Source organism: Anas platyrhynchos, chromosome 2 (assembly GCF_047663525.1).
Source record: "Anas platyrhynchos isolate ZD024472 breed Pekin duck chromosome 2, IASCAAS_PekinDuck_T2T, whole genome shotgun sequence".
Classification (NCBI taxonomy): Eukaryota; Metazoa; Chordata; class Aves; order Anseriformes; family Anatidae; genus Anas; species Anas platyrhynchos.
This window is the reverse complement of record NC_092588.1, coordinates 152,879,125-152,902,721: the sequence shown is the minus strand read 5'-3', so window position 1 is coordinate 152,902,721 and position 23,597 is coordinate 152,879,125. Positions and strand designations below refer to the sequence as shown.

The following is a 23,597-nucleotide window of genomic DNA, read 5'->3' as shown; positions in this document are numbered from 1 at the left end:
AAACGATGACATCTTTCTCCTCCTCTTTCCATGACAGAGGTCTCAAGAGACATTCAGAGAAAAAGAGCCCAACAATGAGGGACCCGAATGCAAATCCACTGGGTCCAAATCCATAACAGATTTGCATTTATGCAAAGGAAATCCTCCACATGCAAAACTTTTTACATGTGAGCTGTGAACACACAAGTCTGTCCCTCTGTTTATCTCATGCCTCCGGTGGGTTTGTCTCTACCTTCTACCAGCAGCATGGGCAGAAACACTCTTCGCTCTCCCAGCTGCTGATCCACACCGAGAAGTACCCATGTGAGCAGCTATTTCCCTGCACAAGATGCATACACCCCCCCCCCCCCCCCCCCAAGGTGCCAAGGTGTGTCCAAGACAGATCAGTGCTTTATGAATATGCACAGGCTGATACCAACAGCCTTGGGCTTGCCCAAATTCCTAATGCGTTCAATGTTTGCTGAAACCATTTGCACAGAAATGAAAAGCTTCGTCTAAATTCAACTCTGGATACCCCCAGTGAACTTGCTGGAGCCATAGGACAGCTGGATTTAACTCCTCCATGTATGTTCCTGTGGTCTTTCAAGGTGCTGAGCACCTGGGAGCAGAGCAGCCACGTGAACACAAGCTCACTGTGGTTAATAGGACCAAGTGGGTCACAGCGTGTGGTGTTTGCAAAGTTCAGCCTGCAGAGTGTTGTTGGGAGATAAAACTAATCTGAGTGAAATAAATGAACCAATGAAGACATTCTCTGTTTAATGCGGTGGAAGTCATTATTTGAAACAGTGTCATTGCGTTTCCACAAACAACAAAGCCATAACGATTGTTTTTAAAAGAAAATAATTATGAGGGAAGTAGTAAATTAGGAAAAAGAAAGAAGGAAAGAAGGAAAGAAGGAAGGAAGGAAGGAAGGAAGGAAGGAAGGAAGGAAGGAAGGAAGGAAGGAAGGAAGGAAGGAAGGAAGGAAGGAAGGAAGGAAGGAAGGAAGGAAGGAAGGAAGGAAGGAAGGAAGGAAGGAAGGAAGGAAGGAAGGAAGGAAGGAAGGAAGGAAGGAAGGAAGGAAGGAAGGAAGGAAGGAAGGAAGGAAGGAAGGAAGGAAGGAAGGAAGGAAGGAAGAAAGAAAGAAAGAAAGAAAGAAAGAAAGAAAGAAAGAAAGAAAGAAAGAAAGAAAGAAAGAAAGAAAGAAAGAAAGAAAAAGAAAGAAAGAAAGAAGGAAAGAAATTAGTTTTCTTCAACCAGTGCTTTTACAAACACCAGTCCTGCTACAGCCCCCCAGGACATCCCCTTGTCACCCTCCCACCCTATCGACAAATGTGGAAAAATGACTGTTTTGTGCTCCTTGCCCTTGCTGGCAGAGGCTGTCTTCCTTGGCCAGAATTTATTATATTTGATTTTTCCCTGTGAATGAACAGAAAACAAAGCTCCAAAGCTCTTGACCTCAGCAGCAGCACCCGTGGGGCTGAGCTGCATCCTCCTGCCACAGCCCCAGCATCGAGCTGCCAGCAGAGCAGCGCAGCTTTAAAGCATCTCTAGAAACTCCTGCGTGCGAGTAGGAGTCAGCCGGGGTGAAATGCAAGCTAGCAGTGCATTGAAGACAACTCCGATTTTCATCTGCTACAGTAATTCCTCTTCCAGCAACAGCTAATTTTCCTGCACAGCCTCTCCTAGCGGCTTTTAAAATCGCAGCAGTCAGGTTTCTTTTGTCAAGTCTTCCCAGCAGGTTCAAACAAGGCCTGCAAAACCGAGGGCAAGGAGAGGAACAGCAAATCATCACATCACTTCCCTGCAAATTAATATGTTTTAATACAATTCAGCTATTTCGTACTTGAATCCCTCACAGCGCCAGAGCAAACACCCAGAGCTGGGACCTGTTACTGTCTCGGTGCGTTTGGTTTCTCATCTTTCTGTTTAACACAAAGGCATCTCCTCAGTGTCTGCGATAAAGAATAATATTGCAAAGAACATAATCAGCTTCTCCTGTGTCTTCTTGTCCTGAAATGTTCCTTTTACTGCTAAATAATGGAAGAAATCCAAAATTTCCATGTGAGTTCCCATTTCCAGCCTACCAGCGAACGCTCTGTCCTCGCCTCTTAACTGCGTGCTCTTCAGACTGTCTCTTACCCCGCAGGCAGTTTTGCTCCCCTATTTCTGTTTCTTCCAGATGCCAGCTGAGCTCGGATGAACTCTGGCACCTGCCACGTGAGCACAGCGCTCAAGACGGTCCAAGTCAGGAGTAAGTTTGGTCTGGGGGAGCAGGTGAGCTGGCACTTCAGCTATCTCTTGGTTATGGGAACCATAAAACGAGCAAAACTTCCTCCAGCTCGGTGCAGCTGATTAGCAGCCGCTGGGAGAACTCTCTTAACCTCTTGAGGAATATCATTTTAGAGATATGGATAATTATGCTCCGGGAACTGCTTCTAATTATCTATGCTGAGGAATAGTATCAATATGCTATGTCCCACCTTGGCTGTGCGTCAGAACAGCTCTCATCACAAAAACCTTTACAGGCAGCAAGCTCCACGTTTCCATTCTCTCCTGTTTTTGCTTCATTTTCTTGCCAGCTCACAAAGGGGCCTAGGGCATGGGTTGGGGCTGAGCAGGACCAAAGCAGGAGCTCCAGCTCACCCACTACACCCTGGTTCATCTCCTCCTGGCATCACGGGTGCCACGCAGGGCTGTGATTAAATTCCGGATCAGATCTTGTTGAGCTTCTCCTACTCATCACTTCTAACATCGCTTTTATCTGCTCAGCACTTTCCACCTCCCAGCTGCATCATCAGCCTTTTGCTTTCAGTCTCTCATACCTTGACGATGTGATGCTAATCAGAATATGGGGAGATAAGAGTTAAGGAGGGTTTAGACAGAAAACCCTGAGGCTGGCCAGAGGAAGAACCGGGTGACAGTTAGATTGCTTACTTAGGGAATCGATAACAATTTAGGACATTTGTGGCAGTGTGAGGGTCATAAAGCGAGGCTCCTCCTGTTACTGGTTGCTCTCACGACATCTTGATGGGACTGATCGATGTTATCAGAATTTGACAGATGGGAAAACAGGTTTTCTAATCCCAGCCCTTTGCCCAGGGGTAGAACATCTTTGGAAGTTAAAATAAAATAAAATAAAAGTAACACATTTTCATGTGCAAGGGTTTTGTCCTCAGCCGGAGGAATGCAAATTCCGTGCAGCCTTTACATTGTCTCCAACGGTTTGGCTGATTATCACACCTCTAATTCCAGTTCACACAAGCCTCACAGCACTTTCTTATTATGGATGTGCTGCTGACATGTGCAAAGGCTGATTAGATAGCTAGACGCAAGTCAAGGAAATAATAAATACACAACGCCACTTTTCAGAGATTTGTTTTACTACAGGCACTTGTGTGCACAGTTGAACTCGCATTCATAGTTTGATCTCTGCTCTTTCTGAGCAAAATTTTTTTTCCAGCTATTGAGTTAAATATTCCAGATAGATAAATCACAACACAGTATTTTTCAGGTTTATTATTCTGCCATCAGTTAGACAGTGAACTATTATTGTTCACTGTCCTTATTGCAGCTCATGCAAAGCTGCAATCCTAATGCTATCGGTGGGACATGAAATGCCTCTGTGGCCATGTGCTTGTCCCACCTTACAGGTGTACCTGTTCCTCATAGTCAGAACAGGAGAAAACTACACCATGAAGTCCAACCATGCCTTTTTTTTAGGTAAACAGCCACTTGGGTAGCTAAGAGAAGTCTTCTGGTTACATGCCAGTGTGAGCAGTCTACATACATAAAAGTGTCCTGCTCCTGGAGCAAGTGCTACTGGTCAACCCTCAGGCTGGCATCAGTGGCGACCCTGTCCTGTTTAATTGTGTCACTAAAACACTAAAAAGTGTCCTGTCACTTACTGGCTGTGCCCAAAGGCACCTTCATAATACAGAGGTGCAGACTGTGCACTGCAATAGGTGACCAGGGGTTTCTACTGGATCAGCCTCAAGGAGGATGCCATAAAACTAGAAAAGATGCAGAAAAGGCTGATAAGGTTGATCAAAGGTATGGAGTAACATTTCAGATCAGGAAAAATGAGTGAAGGGAAATGATAGGACAGAGGTCTGTACAACGAGGAGTGAGTTAAGACGACAAACAAGGAAGGCAGCATCAGATGAAAGGAGCACAGCTCAAACCAAATGCAAGGAAATATTTCTGACACACCACATTCTTAAATGGCAGAACACTGCAGATGCTAAAGGCTTGGTTTTGAAAAGCAACTAGAAAAGATCATGGAAGAAAAAATCATTAAGGGCTCCAAAACACCAGTTTTAGCTCAGAAAGTAAGCCACAAAATCCTGGAGGCTGGGTGAGTATAATGGGAAACCCTCTCATGTTCTTGTCCTGCTCTCATACTCCTCCCTATACCTGTGTTACAGAAAGAGACTGATCTGGGTGGATGTTTGGCCTGACCTGGTACATTCGTTCTTGTGTTTGAACAGAAAATGAGTTTCAAAGCAATAAAAACAATGACATAGTCTCACGCCTAAGCAGAAGGTGCCTTTATTCCACTCACGTCCACACTACAAATATCATAAACCACTTTATTTTCTGTAGCCTAAACTCCACCACTTGTAAGATGATACAAATGGAATCTACCTTTTAAAGACACTCCTACATCTACACCTGAGTGAATAACAGAGTGACAAAGTCACCTGTGTTATTACCAGACCTGTCTGTGAGGCAGCTGTGGGTCAGCACGTGCTGGTGCTCAAGTCCAAATAGTCAAGGGTCTGTGACAAAGCCTTAAAACAAGACATTAAAAGACATCAGGCATTGTATTTCATTTTCAGAAGCACCAGCTGGTGCTGAGTATTTAACAGCTTTTACGGTCAAATCCTCCTTTTTTGTGTTTATTTTGGAATCCGAGGCAGGGGGCCTCAGGCTGCTGTTTTCAGAAGCGTGAAGGGTCAAGTCCAAACCTACGTGGCCTGTTTATGGTTACAAGGGGTTGCAACACCAGAGACAGGACCAAACCCGGTGGATGCCTGACTCCTATCAGGAAAGGTGGGGAGGAAAATACAGGCTGGAATTGCACTGCCTGCGGTGCAGCAAGGACGAATCCAAGTTACCTTTCGACACGACACCCAGATGCATGCATTAGCCCTGTCAGCACCGCTTCAAAACTCGCCTGGGAAGCAAGGAAAAATAGGAGCTGGGAGGCTGATAGTTCCCTTTACATCAGCTGCTAGTGGAGTTAAAGTCTGGTCCTGCAGCAGAGCCATGGTCACGTCCATGTGGTCACCCAGGGCTGAGACAAGACCATGAAGCCACCCTCCAGCTCTTCAGCTGCAGGGAGACTTCTGGCTATTCCTTATCCCCGCCATGGAAGAAAAAACCTTGACTTCTTCCATCCCTTTCTTTTCTAGTTCAGGTTGACCTCCCCCTCCATGTATGCAGCCTCATGGGGCTCATTTTTCAGCCAGAAGCAAGCAGCATTCAGGGTCCTGACCCATCACCAGCTCCCTCCAATTCAGCAGAAGCATCTCATGAGCTCCCAGACAGTTTTGCCATTAACTTTTAAGGAGTGCTGCTCACTCATGTATTTTGTAGCAGGCTTTAATTTCAGCTGGCAGCTCACTCCCATAACACGGGCGTTTCTCTGTGAGCCTACTCAGTTAGGATTAGTTTCATCAGTCTTGGGCACGGCAGCTTTCCTGTATTAGTCTCCACGTCTCAAGCTTAGCTTGTGCTGCTGGGATTTCTTGAAGGGAGCTTGGTGCTTTGCTTTGTGCTCCACGTTGGAGCTTCCAGTGTTTATTTTGGGGAAATTTTGTAACGATTTACACTAAGCCCTTGTTTTACAGCCCTTCAGTTTTTAAGTTTAAATAGACTTCACGTAGTCTCTAGGCTCCAGTTTTCCCATTGCCGCTGCCAGGAAGGATCTCCATAAAGTTTTAAAGAAGGACCTGGCTGATACGAAGGAAAACTCTGGTATCCTTTTAGGAAGGAAAGGAATAAAACCAAAACTGACAGCAACATCAACAAATGTCTCCAGGAGTCTTGGCAAGCTATGGATGCACAAGACCTGAAGGGATCGTGTACAGTGAGCACAGTTCGTTTGCTTTCATCTCCTTCTCACCAGCAGCTGAGCACCAGCAGCCAGACGTGTGCTCTGAGACAGCTCCCTGTCCCCAGACAGCAGTGACAACTGGGCCAGGTCTACAGGCTCTGCATAGCTGGACTTTTTCAAAGCAGGTTTTACTCTGTTCAGAAGATTTACATTTCTGTTTTCACACCTCCTGTTTGGGGATTTCTAATGACTTTGCAGCACAGTTCCTTCCTAGCCCCCAAGCTGATTAAAAAGAGCACCCAGTGAAGTTGTGTAGAATATGGGTTGGATCTCCAGGTGGTGTAAAAGCAACAGATCTCCAAAAAATATAAGAAGAACTAATCCTACTTTTTTTTTTTTTTCCTTGCAATAATATTCTTTAAGCTTGAAAAGAATGGTGGGAACTGGGGGCTGGTGCTCTCTCTCTCTCCTCTGCCCAGGCTTTCTCCTGAGATGCTGCATGCTACCACAGGAGGCTGCTTATCTTAGTTCTAGGAAGATGAACTGAAGATAAAAAATTACAATTTATAATATCAGATAAAAAATAATGCTCACGATACAGAGGGCAGGGCGGTTAGGTACCTTCACATTTCGGTGTCAGCCATGCCTGCAAACTGTCAGCCCGAAAAGGTCATTAAAACAATCTGCCCTTTTATCAAGAGCAAACTCTGATTGTGCTGAATGCACAGTGCTAATTCCAGCCATCTCTGGCAGCTCAATTAACCCTGTCCTGAGTGTCATACACACCGTGTGTCATACATGAGCTGTCTTCACACAGATTTAGTTCTTCTCTCATCAAAGGCACTTTCAGCGAGCTCTGCAGCCTTTCAGCTGCAGAATGAGCTTTTCATCTTGTTGCTCCTTTGCTTTCACAGCTATTGCCCTATCTTCACAAGGACTTATTCTGTTCCCTTCAGAGATAAGCACTAGCTACGTTTGCAGGAAAAGTAATATCAGGTATCATTCACATTTCTCGTAGTACAGAGGACTCTGTCCCAATCAGGTATCAAAACTTGCAGCTCCCATCAACTTTGATGTGAGGCAGCAGCAGCTTTGCCAGCAGCATTCGGTGTTTTCCAGGCTTGGGTCCCTCACGGACTTCTGCAGGTAATGCTAACAAGTTCACAACTGAGCAGGGGCTTTGATAACCTCATTATATTCAAGCACATGAGGCTAACAGGTGTGCCAGAGCTGCAGATCTGCTTACTTGGAAGATGAGATCCTTCATACGTCTGAGCGACCTAAGCAGCATCCCACACGGTTTTTGGCAGCCCTGTGTGCTCGGTGGCAACTGCGAACCCTTCCCTCTGATAAAAAACAACGTGTGCCTTTTGCTAAAGCTTCAGACCCACTGAGTGGAGTGTCAGGACTGAAGAGACTCCCCTCGAACATTTGTTTTCCGTGCTAGATTATTTATAAACGGTTTCAAATGCTCCATCCTTCAGTCAATAGTTGACTGCCTTGCTTCCGCCCTCACTGCCCCTTTTGATTTCCTCGGGTTTTCTTTCCCCGAGATCAAGGTGATCTATTTTTAGGGTGGTTAAGCGAGGAGTTGCTATAGTGACAGATTGCTGATACAAACCAAGCCCTGCTGCGGATCCTCGGGCTGGCAAAGGATGGGTGCCACCCAGAGGGGGCAGTGGTTTGGGGTGCTCAGGCACTGCTCAGCTCAGGGCTGAGTTAACAGCAGTCCTGGACTCTCAAGACCATGCTTAATTTATACAAACTGGCCAGAAAGCAGCCTTTAATGCTGGGTACCTTTTGTATGGAACACAGATCTCGCTGCCTTTGTTGGCCCAAGAAATTACTTGGTGTAGCTAAGTCTTGGGCTTCACACAGTGGTCTTCTTCTGCTGGTCTGCTGCTACAAATCAGCCGTACAAGTGTCCCAAGAGGCCTCTACCCAAGGATTCACTCTGTTCTTGAAAATTTGTGAAAATGAGGGCAGTTGTATGCTGACACTGAGAACTGGGGGTGGGGAGGAGGCGGGGTGAGGGGAGGATGCACAGTCAGGATATTTACAACTTCAGAACCAAGCAGCTGAGCAACTCTACCAAATCACAGAAATCCTAGAATCATTAAGGTTGGAAAAGGCCTCCAAAATCATCTGGTCCAACCATCCCCCTACCACCAATGTCACCACTAAGCCATGTCCCCAAGCACCACGTCCAACCTCTCCTTGAACACCCCCAGGGACGGTGATGCCACCACCTGCCTGGGCAACCCGTCCCAGTGCCTGACTGCTCTTTCTGAGCAGAAATGTCTCCTCATTTCCAACCTGAATGTTAGTTGGGAAGGACCTCTGGAGGCCTCTACTCCAATCTCCCCCTCAGAACAGGTCTGTCGTCAACCAAGACCAGGTCAGCTGTGGCTTTGTCTAGCTGAGTCTTGAAAACCTCCAAGAGCCCACAGTTATCTCTGCTGGTGCTGCACCACCCTCTTGAGGGAGTTCTTGCTAACACCCAGCCTGACTCTTTAACTCCTTCTTTAACCATCTGCCCCTACTAAGAAGAGTTTGGCTCTATCACCTTTTAAACTCCCCTTCCAGCAGTTGCAGGCCACTATTAGATTGCCCTGTAATCTTCTCTCTACTGGATAAAAAATGCCCAGTGTCCTCAACCTATCCTCGTAGGTTATCTGCCTAGGTCCCAGAACACCTTGGCAGTCCTATTGGTAAACCTTTTCTTGTTTCTCTGCATTTTTGTGACTGGGGGACCAGAAACTGGGCACACAATTCCAGCTGAGGCCCAACCAGAGCCAGGTAGTGTGTGTAGGGGGAGGAGGGACATCTTCCCTTGACTGGATTGCTCTGTTTCCTCCTTCTGTAGCCCAGTATGTGCTTCACACTACTTGTGCCTAGGTGAACAACTCATTCTGGCATCATTTTCCACACAAGATCCACCACAACTGAGTCCTTCTCTCTGGGAGTCGGTTGCCAAAGCACAGCGTGCTCTGCTGCACGGGCTCATCTCACCCCGGGTGCAGGACTCAGAGCTTCCGCTTATTCTTGGGCTTTTTCTTGGCCTGGTCCCCAAATTTTCTATGATCCTGGGACCGAAGCTCTCACACATGGTATTGACTACCTGCAATGCCACATCTTCCACATATTGGCAGACAGTACACCATGCCTCATCATCCAGGTTGTCTATGAACATCATCAGTCCCCATCCTGATCCCCGAGTACTGGCCATGCCTAAATGCAGCTGTTTCCCTTGGGAAAGGTCAACACTTTTCCAGTTCCTCACCCTTTCATCTCAGTCCTCTTCCCAGGGAGCATGGCAAAATCCTCACCACTGAACACCTGAATTTTCATGCCACTATTGCAGGAAGAACCTTTCCTCTGCAAAGGCTTCATCTGCCTCATTTCTCTGGTTGTTTCCACCTCATTTCTCCTTTATCTGTATTTCTTAAATTGCTTTCTTTCCCTATTCTTGTTTATTATCTCTAATAGGGTAAGCAATATTTTTGAAAAGACTTTTAATTTTGCGTAGAGTAAACAAAATTATATGGAAGCACTGAAACGGAACTGAGCTGTGCGATGTCACAGAAATCCTACAGGCTCTGCTCCTGTAGATTAGTTCTTCTTTTAGTCATTGTGGATGTCTCTTAGCTCCTCAGCAGCCTGTGCAGACATCTCCACTGATGTTCTCCGAAGGAAATACCACTCTGTACTCTCCACTCTGAAACGTGCCCCATTACACTGAGTGGATGTCAGAGGAGAGATGTCTCTGCGGTCTGCAGATATGGAAAATAAAACAAAAGCTTTGCTCCCGCCAGTGTCTATCCAACACACGGGAAGCTCAAAGGGTGCTTCATCCAGGACCCCAGGAGATGCGGGCATGCCCTGAGCAGGGGATGTGGGCATCTCCCAAGCACTCCCACAAAGCTGAAGCCTGCAGCATTTGCTACGCCTTCCTCCCGCTGAGCCACGACTGTGTGACACCGGCATAAAGCAGCAGAGACGTCACACTTCATCTGCTCCTCCCCAACAGCACTGCCAGGAGAGGCAGGACTTGTCCTGGGAGTCCTCTACACGCTCGTGTAGTTCTTGTATGGACTAAAATAAAGCCGGGGGGCAGATGGGCAGGATCTGTTAAACAATCCGGTTACTGTGGCTCTGAGAGCTTCAAAAGGCCCCTTGTTACCCCGCTGAGAACACAGCCCGGGGAAGCAGCTGTTTTCTGATGCCTGGAAAAAACTCCAAAGAAACAACAGGATGTTCTTAATTAATATCAGCTAATCCTATCATCCCTCCTCGAGCTACTTTGCCCTAACTTTATCATAGGAGGAGCAGAAAAAAGACAGGCTAAGATGGGAGCTGCTCCGTGCAAGTGTGCTGGGCTGTGTCCTTAAACCAAGTGGGGCTGCGTGACCTTTCCAGCACGGCGAATTCAAGCCTCCACGCCAAGCCTGCCAGCTGCACAATGACAGCTCCCAGAGCAGCACTTCACTCTCAGGACCTAAGCCTTCACCTTTCAGCACGAGTCCGTAATGACAAAAAACCTGCTCAAATAATTTTGAGGCATTGAATCACCCTCCTCAGAGCACTCCTGAGTCCTTGAACTGTTTTTAGGTTGGACAAGAATAAAGGTGAAAGTAGAAAACAGCTGAATCCTAGTAATTCCTGGGATCTGCTGATCCAATAAACCTGACAAACAAATTGCCTTAACATCATCTTTTAAATTGCACTCTTGGGCAATTCACTGAAACTTTGAGCAAGGAGTCAATAGTCCAAAACATTGATTTCTAATTAAACAGAAGCACCCCCCTACCTAAATGCTACTGTCAAGTGGAAATTCAGGCTGTGAAAACAGATCTGTGCTTGAAATTTTCTTTTAAAGCCTGGCAACAGCAGTTGTAGCATAGATGCAAGGAAATATAAATAAATTGTGGTCTAGCTGAGCACAACACAATCAAATAGAAGTCAGCCTCACGTAACAGCTTCTCACACAGTTATTCTTCAGAAAGTCAGAGCCTTGAATAGCACAAGTAAAATACAGAGGAGACAAAAGAAGAGCACCATAGTACTCCCAGGTGGGGCAGTAAGGGTGAGAATCCAATTTTGGTCACATGTGGAAATCAGTAATTGCAGTGATTTTGGGGATGTAAATTGTGATCCTCCAGTGTTCAGTGTGAAATCACTGCAGGATGCATTCATTAAAGTGAGATGTCATATATGCAAGTCTTATCTGTGTTGTTTTCTTTTCAGATAAAAAATAGATCAGATAAATTATTATATCACAAGGCAACCGAGATAGCTTTTCAGTCTTATATACATATAAATATTGTTTGTTTTCAGAAACAGGCTGTGTCTGCACCTGTTTCCACTCACAGTCACTATCAGTTTTCTGTCTCAGTTTCTCCTTTTCCACCTCAGCAAATCACCTTTCCTCTCATGTTTGCATTTCACAGCTCTACCTAGATTTAATCTCAGCATTTGCTTTTCATGTCTCTCCTTCAGGAAAAAACATTCATCCTGCTGTTTCGAATGATGCCATTTGAATAGCAGATTTAAAGTATAATTAAGACAGTAAAAAATGGAAGTATCTATGCTGCTGCTGCATCTGTGTCTGGGGGACAAACCCCTGCCCCAGAAAGGAGCATAGCCACATGGACTCCCAAAACAAGAGCTCTCTGTGGTGCAAAGATGCATGTTTTCTAAAACAGCCTGCCCAAAGGGAGGCCAACCCTGCTGCTCTCACCTATGGCCACACTGCTGACAGCAGCATGTCAATGCTGAGCAAGTCTTGCATTTATAGGAACATAAGTATTTTGGACCAAACTACCAGCACAGAGCTGCCTGGAGCAGGACCCATCACTGTAGGACGGGGAAGAAGTGTCACTGGGCAGACTCATTTGCAAGAACAATCTCTAAATTGGTTCCTCATGGGAGCTTGCTGTATTTTCAGGTCTATAACCTTCCCTTCAAAGAAAAATAACTTCATTTTTGAAAATGAATTACTTGGAGAAGTTGCATTCTCAGACAACTCATTGTGAGGACGAGTCTGCATCTCCCTTAAGAGGAAGGATGCTGCCCAGTTCTATGTCAGCTGGGGCACCGCACTGCTTGCTGCTCCTCCATTTCAGTTTCAACCAAAACAGAAAGAGATTTTCTGGCTTTATTACCGTCCTAATTTACCAATACCTGATTGAAAATACCTCGCTGATTTTATTGTTTCACCAGAACAGTCCTTTTCCCTGTATTAAGAATGTTTCAAGCAGAGCATTTATAGAAAGCAGCTGCACAGGTACTACATCAAGGCAGAAAATGGTTAAAAAAAAAAAAAAAAAAAAAAAGGTCTCAGGCATTTCACCGTGCTTCTTGTCACTGCTTTTCTGCTTCCTGAAAACCAACCACTGCAATTTCACAGCTTCCAGGTCTCAGAGCTCCCTGCAGTACAAGATTAATCGGTACTGATCAGCCAGGGCTACACATTTTCTAAAATCACTGCCAGCTCAACAGAGCATGAAAACCAGTAGAGAAAACCATTAACAGACCAAAGTGGCCTCAGTTTTTCATGTCTGATCTCTGCTACCGACAGCTTTAGCTGCGTTTATGGAGCAACAGGAATAATACTTTTTTTTTTTTTTTTGGTGTTTGTTTGTTTGCTTTCAGTGCTTTTACAAAAATTGCTGGAAGGGCAGTGACCCCTTCACACCCATTTATTCCTCCAGAATTTTCTTCGTGTTTTCTGTCCCTGCTCTCAGCGCAATGATCTGCACCCTGGGTTGTGCCAATAAATGGTGCTGTGAGCCACACAGAAGCATCCCTTAGGTTTCATATTTGTACTTGGAAATGCTGTGAGCATGTGGACCCTTCCCCAAGCTGATCCCACCATTGGTCATATTAATTGCAGGTGGCATGGTGTGGGCTCAAGTGGCACCAAGCCTCAAGTCGCAACAGGCCTCAAGTCACACCAGGCCTCACATCGCAACAGGCCTCATGTTGTAACAGGCTTCAAATCACAACAGAGGAGGTTTAGATTCCACATTAGGAAGAATTTCTTGATGGAAAGGGTGCTTAGGCACTGGAACAAGCTGCCTAGGGAGGTGGTGGAGTCCCCATCCCTGGAGGTGTTAAGAGACGTGGGCATGGCACTAAGGGATGTGGTTTGGTGTCAGGACTCAATAGGTCAGGTTGATGGCTGGACTTGATGATCCTGAAGGTCTTTCCAATACAGGTGATTCTATGATTTCTGACCAAGAGGGGAGGGCATTTCCACACAGGCTGAGCCCCAGAGCTGCTAAAGATGTCCTAAAGCACAGCATCTCCTGGTGACTCAGGGATGTGTCCCTGCCCTTCACAATGGAACAGATTCATGGGGGTGCTGAAGCATGTTTGCACTTGTATGTACAGGGTCTGAGTCTGATTTCAGCAGGGAAACTCCTCATTTAGCCCTAATTTGGACCTAAATGATACCAGGCCAACCAAGTTGTAGGGGAGGAGTCTTTGGGTGTTGATTCAACTCCACTGAGACACATCCAGAGAGAAGCAAGGAGCAGGCTGAGCAGTTCCTGGGCAGCTCAGTGAGGCCAAAAGTCTCCAAATGGAGCTGTTTGAGGCAAAACACCAGGGCAGGTGGCAGCTCCAGGGCTCACTGCTGCTGACTGTGCACCAGAGAGGTTTCTGCGCTGGGTGCTTGCGGCTCCAGCAGGGAAGAAACACTTTTAACACCACACCTTTTGCATGTGTTATTCAATCCTTCACAGAATGGGTGGTGTCCTTTAAAGGGCAGAGCAATTAGCCTCACCGGGGCCAGAAAGTTGTCCCCATCAGAAATGCCATGTGCCTATCCATTACAACAAGCCACACTGCTGCAGGAGCCATTGGCTCTCCTGCCCAGGCAACAGCAATTGCACTGGGGAGAAGGGAACTCTGCCAAGGGATCCAGAGGTCACATAAATTTAGGGTGATCCGCATCCTCAGCACTGCCAAAATTGCATCATTTCCCTGCTGTTCAGTGGGGTGGGAATGGTATAACGATGTCTCACCACTGGCTGCTCCTCTCCAAAAGCAAAGCTCAGGGAGCCCTGCTTTCATCCCACTGCTCTCCATCAGACCTGGTGTTCCCTCACACATTTTTCCTTTACCCCTCAATGTTCTCTCTGCCAAGTAAAATCAGAAATCCCAGATTCAGTTAGTCCAGGTGTCAGAGCATCCCTTTCTAGGGCACCAGGGGACTTTTTCCCACTTTGTACCATTTCCACCCCTTTTCTAGAAAGGATGGGAGCCCATTCATTAGCAGATGTGCTTGGCATCAACAACAGCAGCCCAAAATGCTTCTTGAGGACACACCTGCACCATCAGGCTGGGAAAGCATATACTGGTTCACCACCATGCACTTCTCATCCATGTTGATAGCTGGCAGCTAAGAGGAAGGCACCCGTGCATGACAGCACCTGATGAGCCCCACACCTGCCTGTTGCAGATGCTCTGACACACAGATAATGCTGATCATAAAACTTTCACAGTGCCTTTTGTCCCTCTGAGAGCTGCTCAGAAAGTGTTTAGCAAGGCGTAATAGCACAAGGTACAGACTAAACCTAGTAAATAATGCAAAGCTTTTGTTGTGACATTTCCCTGCAAACACTTAAGGCTGTTTAAAGAAAAAAAAGCATTTGCAAGTGTTAACCTGTTTCCCAAAAGGAATTCAGGCTCTGTGGGGATGGCAGAGGCTATCCCAGCAGCAGAGTATCCACAGTAGGCAGGAACACAGATTGTTTTTTCCCTCTTGTGGCTTGGTGGCTCTCCATTCATGATGACCATGGATGCAGGGAGATGACCTAGCCACACTTTACAAAAAAAGCAGATGAAAATAGTGTAGAGCAAATACTGTGCAGTGAATTGTGCCTAAAGCTGCCGGCATACCACCAGGGTGGGCTATAGTCTGGGTTAATGGAGAAAACTACTTATGGGAGCTAGTCAGGATGCTAGTTAGCTGCTGGATTATAAACCATGCACTGAGGGACCCAAACACAATCTGACATTTTTGGCATTACACTTTCAACCAGTTTGTTTATAACTGCCATAGACCTTACAGGTTCACATAGCCAGAACTCTTGGGGCAGGATGAATTATTTTCTCCGTGGAGGATGATAAGCAGAGGGTTTAGATCTAGACTCTGAGGAAGCAGACTTGCAACCACACCTGTTGCTACCTGCAGTGAATCCTTTTGCAGATGCTGGCTATTCCCATCTGGTTGATGAAACCAAAAGAAGAGGGTCAGCTAGTGGTTCAAAGTGCCATTAATCACTCAATCAACAAATAGCACACATGCTACTGCCCAGGTGGGAATTTAGGAGTTTTCATCAGAAGTTTGGGAATATTTTTGTGGATCTGGGCAATCTGTAATCCAGATATTTCCCTCTTCTTGTATAAAGGCTGTTACCTTGTTGTGCATCTCACCAACACTGTGACACTCCAAGGGTCATATCTCACTCACAGAAACCTGACCTTATTTGCTCTCCAGCAGAAACCCTCAGACAGTTTTAGTGCAATGCAGAACAAGCCTCAGTACCTTAGATTTAAAAACGTTTAATTGTACAAAATGGGGAAAAAAGAGAAGCATTTTATAGGAAGACATTTTAAAAACACCACAATTGGCCACTAAATAAATTACAAAACACTAAATAATAGAAAAACAAGCTCTCTGGATGGGCAGTCACCCAACCATCAATAGCAACTCTTCATCAGCACATCTGTGTGCACCTCTCTGCACCCTCCATATGGTCCAACACAACTCATACCTTCCTCATCCCGCTGGATTTAATACAGTGACTCTTGACCAATAAACCACATAAAACAAAACCTCACAGACCCATTGTACGAGTCAGCCTCTCTAACCTCTGCGTGATCTGGCTGACTCAGTGTAACATCATTTTTAAACCCTGTGGTCACAGGACACAATCTCTCAGCAGAAATCACGGCCTTTGGGCAACCACACACACAACTCAGCCCCTGCACTGTAGTTTCACTCAGTGACCAGGAAAAGTTTTTGATTAACAAAGGAAGGTCCCTAAGTGCACCTCAGACACAACTATACTGCAGGAACAAAAAGATGTTTTTTTAAATGAATTACTTATCAGACCAGTATGAAATTATTTTCTACTTAAAATTCATCTTTCAATATACAATGTTAGCCCTAACTTAAAATTTAGTTACTCTATTTCAACGAAAAACAGTCAACACTCCCTTTTGAATGGATTTCACAGAGTTTACTGTAAGACTTACTGTTATATCACTCCTTTCCTAAAGCTTATTTCCGTGTGTTACAGGTGTCAGCTCAGATGTTCACCCGCAGTGCAAAGTAACATATAACTATTCCCCATACAACAACTGCACAGTTCAGTCAGTGGAATTAGGAAGCACAAAATTGTTGCTCGATTACCCGATACCCCACACTGCCCTCTCCCACAGACCGGCATCTCTGCCTTCTGGTCGGGTCACACCGCCGGGCCCTACCTAAGAGGCCACGAGGATCGGAGCGGCGCCTCTCCAAGGTTTTGCACTGCTCCTTTCTCTTCTTGCTCCCTCTAAAGCTCCCAAAACGCTTCATGAGCTGCAGCATGCGCCCACGCAGCAGCAGCTGTCGGTCATGCCCAGTATCGAAGAAAAAACTCACAGCTCTGATCCAAAGGCAGCGCGAGGGGCAGGGAAAGGTGTCACCTGTACCCAATGCCCATGTGCGAGAAAATAAAACTCCAGGAAGACCGTGTGGTTATAAAAAAAGGGCAGCTTGCTGGAAATTCAGCCTCAAGGTGCTTGGTTGTAGTCTTGGTGGAGAGAGGCTTCCCAGCAGGATGGCAAAACCTGCAGGCGAGGCGCTTCCAGCCTTAATCCCACTGCTCAGGAGCTGCCTGCAAGTGGCAGCGGATACCGGGAGAGGCTCAAAGTCTGCCCAGCCTGCAGCTGGTGGCTGTCAGAAGCCTCAGAGAGTGAAACAACATTTCCCAGCAGATCAGCTCATGCGGAAAGGGTCAGCGAGCGCCTGCTAAGCTCCCCCGTTTAGAAAACACTAGCTGTGCAAAGGCGCCACGAGCCCTCTTGAAGGGAATTGTCATGTGCAGCTTGGCATGATGACTCTTTAAAAAGGCTGTAAAAGGAAACCACCCCTATACAGACAATTCCTGGCACCGTGCAGCCCGGGCACACTCACACCGTGACCTCACCCAACTATTTTGATTCATGTGCGCGAGGTCTTCACAGGGACAGCCCGGCCCAGCTGCCTATCGATGAGCTCAGGAGTGCCCGGCCCTCTGCAACTAATGACTAATGGCTTAATGGGAACGAGCGGCTGCCAATTCATAAAAAGAAGGCTGATACTTTCTGGAAACCGTAGCCGGAGCTATGGGCTGGACTTTCTCCAGTGACATGCCCTCCCTGTGCTATGCATATCCATATGCTCTGCATAGATTGCCTCGGTCAAAGCTGCTGTTTGCAAACACAGGACACAACTGAAATGTGCTTTGTCGTCTTTTCCATCAGACAAACATTCACAAGGCTGTTGCTCACCCCTACGGACAGGGGTGTATTACAGTAGGCTCTGAGTCCGTACATTTGGAGCTGTTTATTTTAGGAAAGGGTTGAGCAGCGTGGGCTAGATCTCGAGCAGGTGGAAAGGGGAGCAAGCACAAACCAAGGCATGGTCAAACTACCACGGCCAACCTTCCTACGATTGCAGAAAATGTTCTGTTAAATAAAAAGCTTTACCTTGAAGTCACAGAGTGACAGTCTTTCCTCTGTATATCACCAGAACTTGAGGCTCAGATCTTTCTAAAATCAACCCCTCGTCTTGTAATCTAGAGTAATGAGAATCTTATCTGTTTCATTCCTAGGAAGAATTAAAGGTAAAATCACCTCTTAGCTCTCCAAGGAAGCATAGATTTTTCTTTGTGCCCATGATTGCTCATGGGACTTAATGTCATTAGAAAGGAAAAGAAAGAAATGGCCACAAATATTGGAGAAAATACCTTTATCAGCACAGATTTCTTGTGAGCTCTGCTCTCCCAGAAAGATCAGTGTCACCAAGGCATCAACATAAGGGTGTCCCAGGACTTCAGGGACCCAGAGCAAAGGTGCAGAGGTGACAGCAGAGCCCTCTGGCATCCTCAGCTACCAGGGGCTTCCCTCAGTCTACCCTACGGAGAACACAGAAGAAGACTCTACAGAGGGCACCTTTGTCCTTCCACCTATTAAACAAAAGAATAAATGAAATTATTAACAAGACGTTATCTTGCAGACACAGCTCTCATAATAGCCTTGTAAGGAACTAAAATTTAAGTGTTGTTTTTTTTTTTTTTTTTCCCCCCAGCATTTCCCCTCCTGACTTGTCTCCTACTTCCTTTCACCCCTACCTTTGTGGCCTTAGACACGTTTCAGGTCTGCTGTCTGGCCCTGTGTGACCATCACATTTACTGCTGCAAGCGTGATTTTTGCTGTCCATTCCCTTCACTCTGCCCCACTCGTAGCACTAGGGTCAGCAGCCCTAGCGGGGCAAGCTCCAGCTGTCCCCTCTGACATGTGTCACGGGCCAGCTCTCAACCCGCTTCCACGAGAGTTATGACCTTCATAAGTCCTTCTTCTTTGAGAAACAGTTCCCCAACGGCAAAACTGATTATTCCTTGCTGCTATTTAAGCCCACTGCTTCTTGTGTTATTCACTGTGCGTACGGAGAACAGATTGTTCCCTTCTGCTCTGGAGCAGCCCTCTACATATTTGAAGACAGTTATCAAGTTCCCTTTCCAGTCTTTACTTAGCCAAAAACACAAGCTATGCTGCCCACAACACCGAAGCAATCTGGACCTCAAGTTTCCCCTCCTTTAAAAGCATTCCTCCTCCTTAGTGGCCAAAGCACTGCTGAGAAGAGCTTAAAGTCACCAGAAACCAAAAAATGTAAATCCCTTTTTAATGAGATAAAAATTGGTATTGCTTCAGCACAGAAACAGCCCCCTTTTTAGTAGAGGCCAACGATAAATAGTAAGTGATGACCTCCTCATGCAGGGCCATTGCAGCAGGAGGGCTCCTTCCCTCTAATTAAGGAAAGCAGCAAGACCCTGATGTTTTTGCACAGAGCTACCAGAAAATGGAACAATAGCGTTGAACAACCGATTTTCACAGTAATTTGTTAAAAAAGCACTAAGTGTTTTGAGTATGATCATTTTGTCTCCCGCAGCTAATGGTCTAACAGATCCTACCATATTTACACCAGATACTACATCCTCTTAATGACTCTAGTGGAAGGATCTTATAAAACTAATAATAAAAAGCTGGGCTTCAAAGAGCTCCTTTGGGGCCGTCTACGTTCTGGAGACTGAAAACACAAATCCCTTGCAAACAACCATGAAATTGACTCTTGTCAAACTACTTTAAAGGCTCCCAAATTAGTTATAGTACATTATGGTTCTTTAATGTAGAAGAATCACACTTTCCCTTTCCACTTACACTGTTCTGCTGTTCCTCTTAGCTCTACCTCGATGGCCCAGTGTCAGGTCTACAAGAGAGCCCCAAAAAAGGCTCTGCAGCTATAAAAGGCCCCACTTCTGCAAAACTCCCTTACACCAATGCTGGTCTTGGTTCCATCAACCACCTGTGTTCCCAACCCATCCTGCAACACCCTCCCCTGTTCAACCCAGCTCTCCATCCCCTTAAACCAGCTGTATTCTTTTTAAAAGAGGGGCTGCAGCACACAAACTAGAAAAGATAAACCTTCTGCTATTTTTCCCTTTGATGCATGAGGCCCCATAAGGAGAGGAGTCTCATGGCAGTAGCTGCCTGCAATCCAACCCAAGAAAACCACCATCTTCTTGATGTTCCTTGCTTTTCAGGTCCCCTTCTCTTGGGAGAAAAACACCTTCTGTATCCCACCACCCCATCAGCGATTTAAAATGACTATTCAGGCACAAACATAGCAAATTATTCCCATCCCTGAATGCTATGCAAAGATTTTTTCAATGAGGTAGAACTGGGGTTTGTTAAGATTTGGTCTCCTGCCTTGATAGGAAATAAGGAAAATGGCACTGCAGGAACTGAGTGCAAGCTGCACGGGCTGTCTGACCACCTCTCAGAGTTTGAGACATGACCTGATTCATCCATCTCATAGAGGTGTAAATTCTGTGCTGTGGTGAAAATCCTCGGAGTGCTGACATTTGGAACCATCTCCCTCCCTGCCTTTTTAAGAGAGATTTAATCAGGTATACAAATGCAGCAGCAGAGTGCAGGGCAGGTAGGGGGGGACATTGAATTTTATTATGGGGTTTCCTTGCATGAAAATGAAAAGAAAGCAATGTTTTCCTCCTCCAGATTTAAGTTCTTCTTTGGTTTAAAATGGGAAAGTTTAAAAGAACATGTATTCCTTATGTGACAAGTAAAGCTACAACTGGCTGCAGACTGCAAATCATCAAGCCCAAGTATTTCCCTTTCCTTGACGCTGAAGCTTTCCTTGTTCAGAAATTCTTCTGGTTTTGTCACTGCTCGTAGAAATCAAAGGAAGTTCAGACCCATCCTTAGAAGAGTAAAAAATTATTCACATTTGCATTTTTACATGCATCACATTTCTCTACATTGTTCTCCTTAAAAATTTCCCCTAAACTGGATTTTTTTAAAAATTTTCTTCTCAACTCTACGGACAGATGTTCTTGGAATTACAATTTCCTATTATTGCCACCGGTACCGGGACATGTAACAAGTCTCTTAAGACCAGATTGGTTTTAACTTCAACTGGATTTCATATAAAGAGCAATCTTGGAAAGTATTTAAAAATAACATACAGAGAAATGTGTAAAAGAGACCTCTGCTATTAAAAAGAAAAAAAAAAAAAGCTCAAAACTAGAAGTGATGCAATGCACAATAATAACGAGTATGTTTGCCGAACAACATTTGCACACCAGTTGGACAGACCATACAAGCCTGCATTTTCAAAGGGAAATACAAACTACCACTTTCTCCATCTGGTCCAAGTCCAGCTCACACCCCATAAAAGAATTGCAAGTTTATGACTCCAAGCTGGGCTCAATTACTTTCCATAATCATAACCGAGTGTTTCACTGTAATGAGTTTTTGTCTGTATCCCCTTTTTTAATAATACTTCATGCTGCTTTCACTGTACATTAAGAAAGATTTCAATCTCCGAAGCTGTCAGGCTGGCACTAAATTGGTTTTGAAAAATCTGAAAGTTAAATTTTACTTATTTTTAGAATTCCCCCAGGTGCTCTCTGGATTCCCCAGATCACTTGGTAAATTACTTATAAATTACATCCTGGCGTCTTTGTCATGTTTTTTCTATCCTACCTCTCCAGAGCTTATAATATGAACCAGCAGGAGTAGGAGTAATGGTGTTCGTAGTGTTGGCATCGAGGTGATTGCTGGATTTCTAGTAAGGCTCAGAGAACCTACCCCAAAAGACCAATGATTTGGGACTGATGAATATGATAATTTTATCATTTCCCCCCATCCTAGTAATAAACCGCGGTGCATATGTTTGCAGCACTTCCTTTCTTGGCAATTTCAGTTTGCAATGTGAAAAATGGAGCTGTTCTTATACATGCTACAATCTGGCTGTGCTCAAAACAGCAAAACAGTGCTTGATCCAGTAATTACAGGATGTCTGGTGTGACAAATGCAGCTCCTAAAATTTAATAAGTTCTCAGCTAAAGGAAAATATCTCAGCAGTAACTTCCTTAAAAAAAAAAAAAAAAGTAGTGGAGACAATGAAGTTCTTCAGAAATATTTTTCCACTTGTGCTTTTCTCATCTCTTCTTGCTTCTCTTCCTCTTGTCTTTGATCAAGTCTTTCAACCATGTCCACCCACAAAGCCTCGAGAAGGAGGTAGGATTCACTGGAACTTCACATATCCCCTTTTTGTCCTCCTCTTCTTTTCTCTTTCCCAGTTCCTCACTTCTTGTGCAGGATGGAGCAGACCGAGTGGTGTTAAAGTTGTACTGGGCATTGTGGGGCTGAACAAAACATCCCCTTCAGTTTAAACGCCAGAAAAGCTCTTTCAGCCAGCACTGAATAGGCTGCAAACTGAACGACAGCAAATGAATAGAGGCAGAAATGACTCCAAGAAACTCCTGCATTAGGGATGGCCGGCACCTGAAGAGTGAAATCCCTACCAATATTCCCTAATGAACACCCCAAAACACAGGAGGCTACAAATCACAGCACCACAACTCCACAGAAACATAGTCCTCCACTGATTTTACCTTAGGAGACATCCTCAGACATCAGCCTTACTCTAACCCAGCCAGCATCCCTTCCCCGCAGAGGCACAGCTCCTACATTTGCAATTCATGAGCTAGTAAGAACATTACCAATAAAACAGCTTCACACACATTTACTGCAGTTTAAACATTTGTGCTGGCACAGATATCATAAAATACAGCTCTCGGTGACAAACATGCACATGTGAAGCAACGCCCTCATCCTAAAATGTAGACAGGGAGATGAGATTTCAAAGTCATTTCAAGTTCTCTATCCCTCTGCTCCCCACAAAGAGCAGCCGAATCTGACAGCAGAAGCCAAGAAATTTACTTACACATAAAATAAGATGACAAATAGACTCTTTTCCTGGCTTGGCATTATTATTATCTGCTATTTTAGGTTGAAAATAATCGTCAGTCTTCTCTAACAGTAAAAAATGCAGATGGTGCAACTTTGGGGTTGACAGTCATCCCACAAATGACCCCCTCCTCTGCCACAGTGGATACAAGAGACTGTATATATTATACACATAAAATTAGAGACGGTGACAAGCATCCTATTAGACATGTGAAACAACACAGACAATGCTGACTAAAGAGAAAATTGGACCACACCTTGAAAAGCAAAATACTTAGCTAGAAGCTAGCACTGGAGAATCCTTCCTCGTTCCTGGCTTCAGCAACATCATTGATGATGCTCCAGTTTTTCAGTGATGGAAGAGGGGTCTCATTGTGTTCAGCTGCGAGAGAGCAGCCAATTCCAGAGGGACAAACCTTTTCCCTTGATCTCCCAACCTTCAGTCTCCAAAGGGTGAAGGAGTTTCCAGATGCTGCCTCTCCTTCCCTTGGCTGCTGCAGTGATGGGTGAGAACCTGAGGACCATGCTCAGATTACTACAGATGGCCTCAAATGTGGTGTTTATACAGAATGGACATTTTCCACGTGTTATTGACAACCCAATTTTGTTGACAGTGAAAGCAGAGTCTTGTAGCTGTAGACCAGAGATGATCTGAATTACTCTCTGAACTCAAACTCTGCAGACCGGAGATGATCCAAATTATTCACTGAACTCAAACTCTATGCTCACAAAATCCCAATGACAAACCTAGGTACCTACAGGAGGAACTTTGCCTACTTATTGTATAGCTCCCGACGGTATATTTACATGAACCACTGAGGACATCACGCTGGCCTAGATCCCAATCCCGTGAACTAAACCCAGGCATGATGCCAAAAGGGGAAATTCCGAATGGATCATCAAAGCCCTGTGCTGTCATTACAAAGGGGGACTGCTCCAGCCCGGGGATTACAGCAGAAAGGGA

The 23,597-nt window shown here is 45.3% G+C and overlaps 1 protein-coding gene across 4 annotated transcripts in view; it reads right to left on the bottom strand.

Annotated features, from left to right (window-relative positions):
• PRKAG2 (protein kinase AMP-activated non-catalytic subunit gamma 2) overlaps positions 1–23,597 on the bottom strand; it is a 208,496-nt gene that overhangs the window by 89,943 nt on the left and 94,956 nt on the right. The window contains exon 1 of one of the 4 annotated variants that reach the window (XM_027450401.3): positions 16,541–17,050. The exons of the other annotated variants lie outside the window; for them this stretch is intronic. Within the exon in view, the coding sequence (XP_027306202.1) occupies positions 16,541–16,646 (106 nt within the window). The 5' untranslated portion in view covers positions 16,647–17,050. Of the gene's footprint in view, positions 1–16,540; positions 17,051–23,597 lie in introns of those variants that run through there. 4 annotated transcript variants of the gene reach the window in all.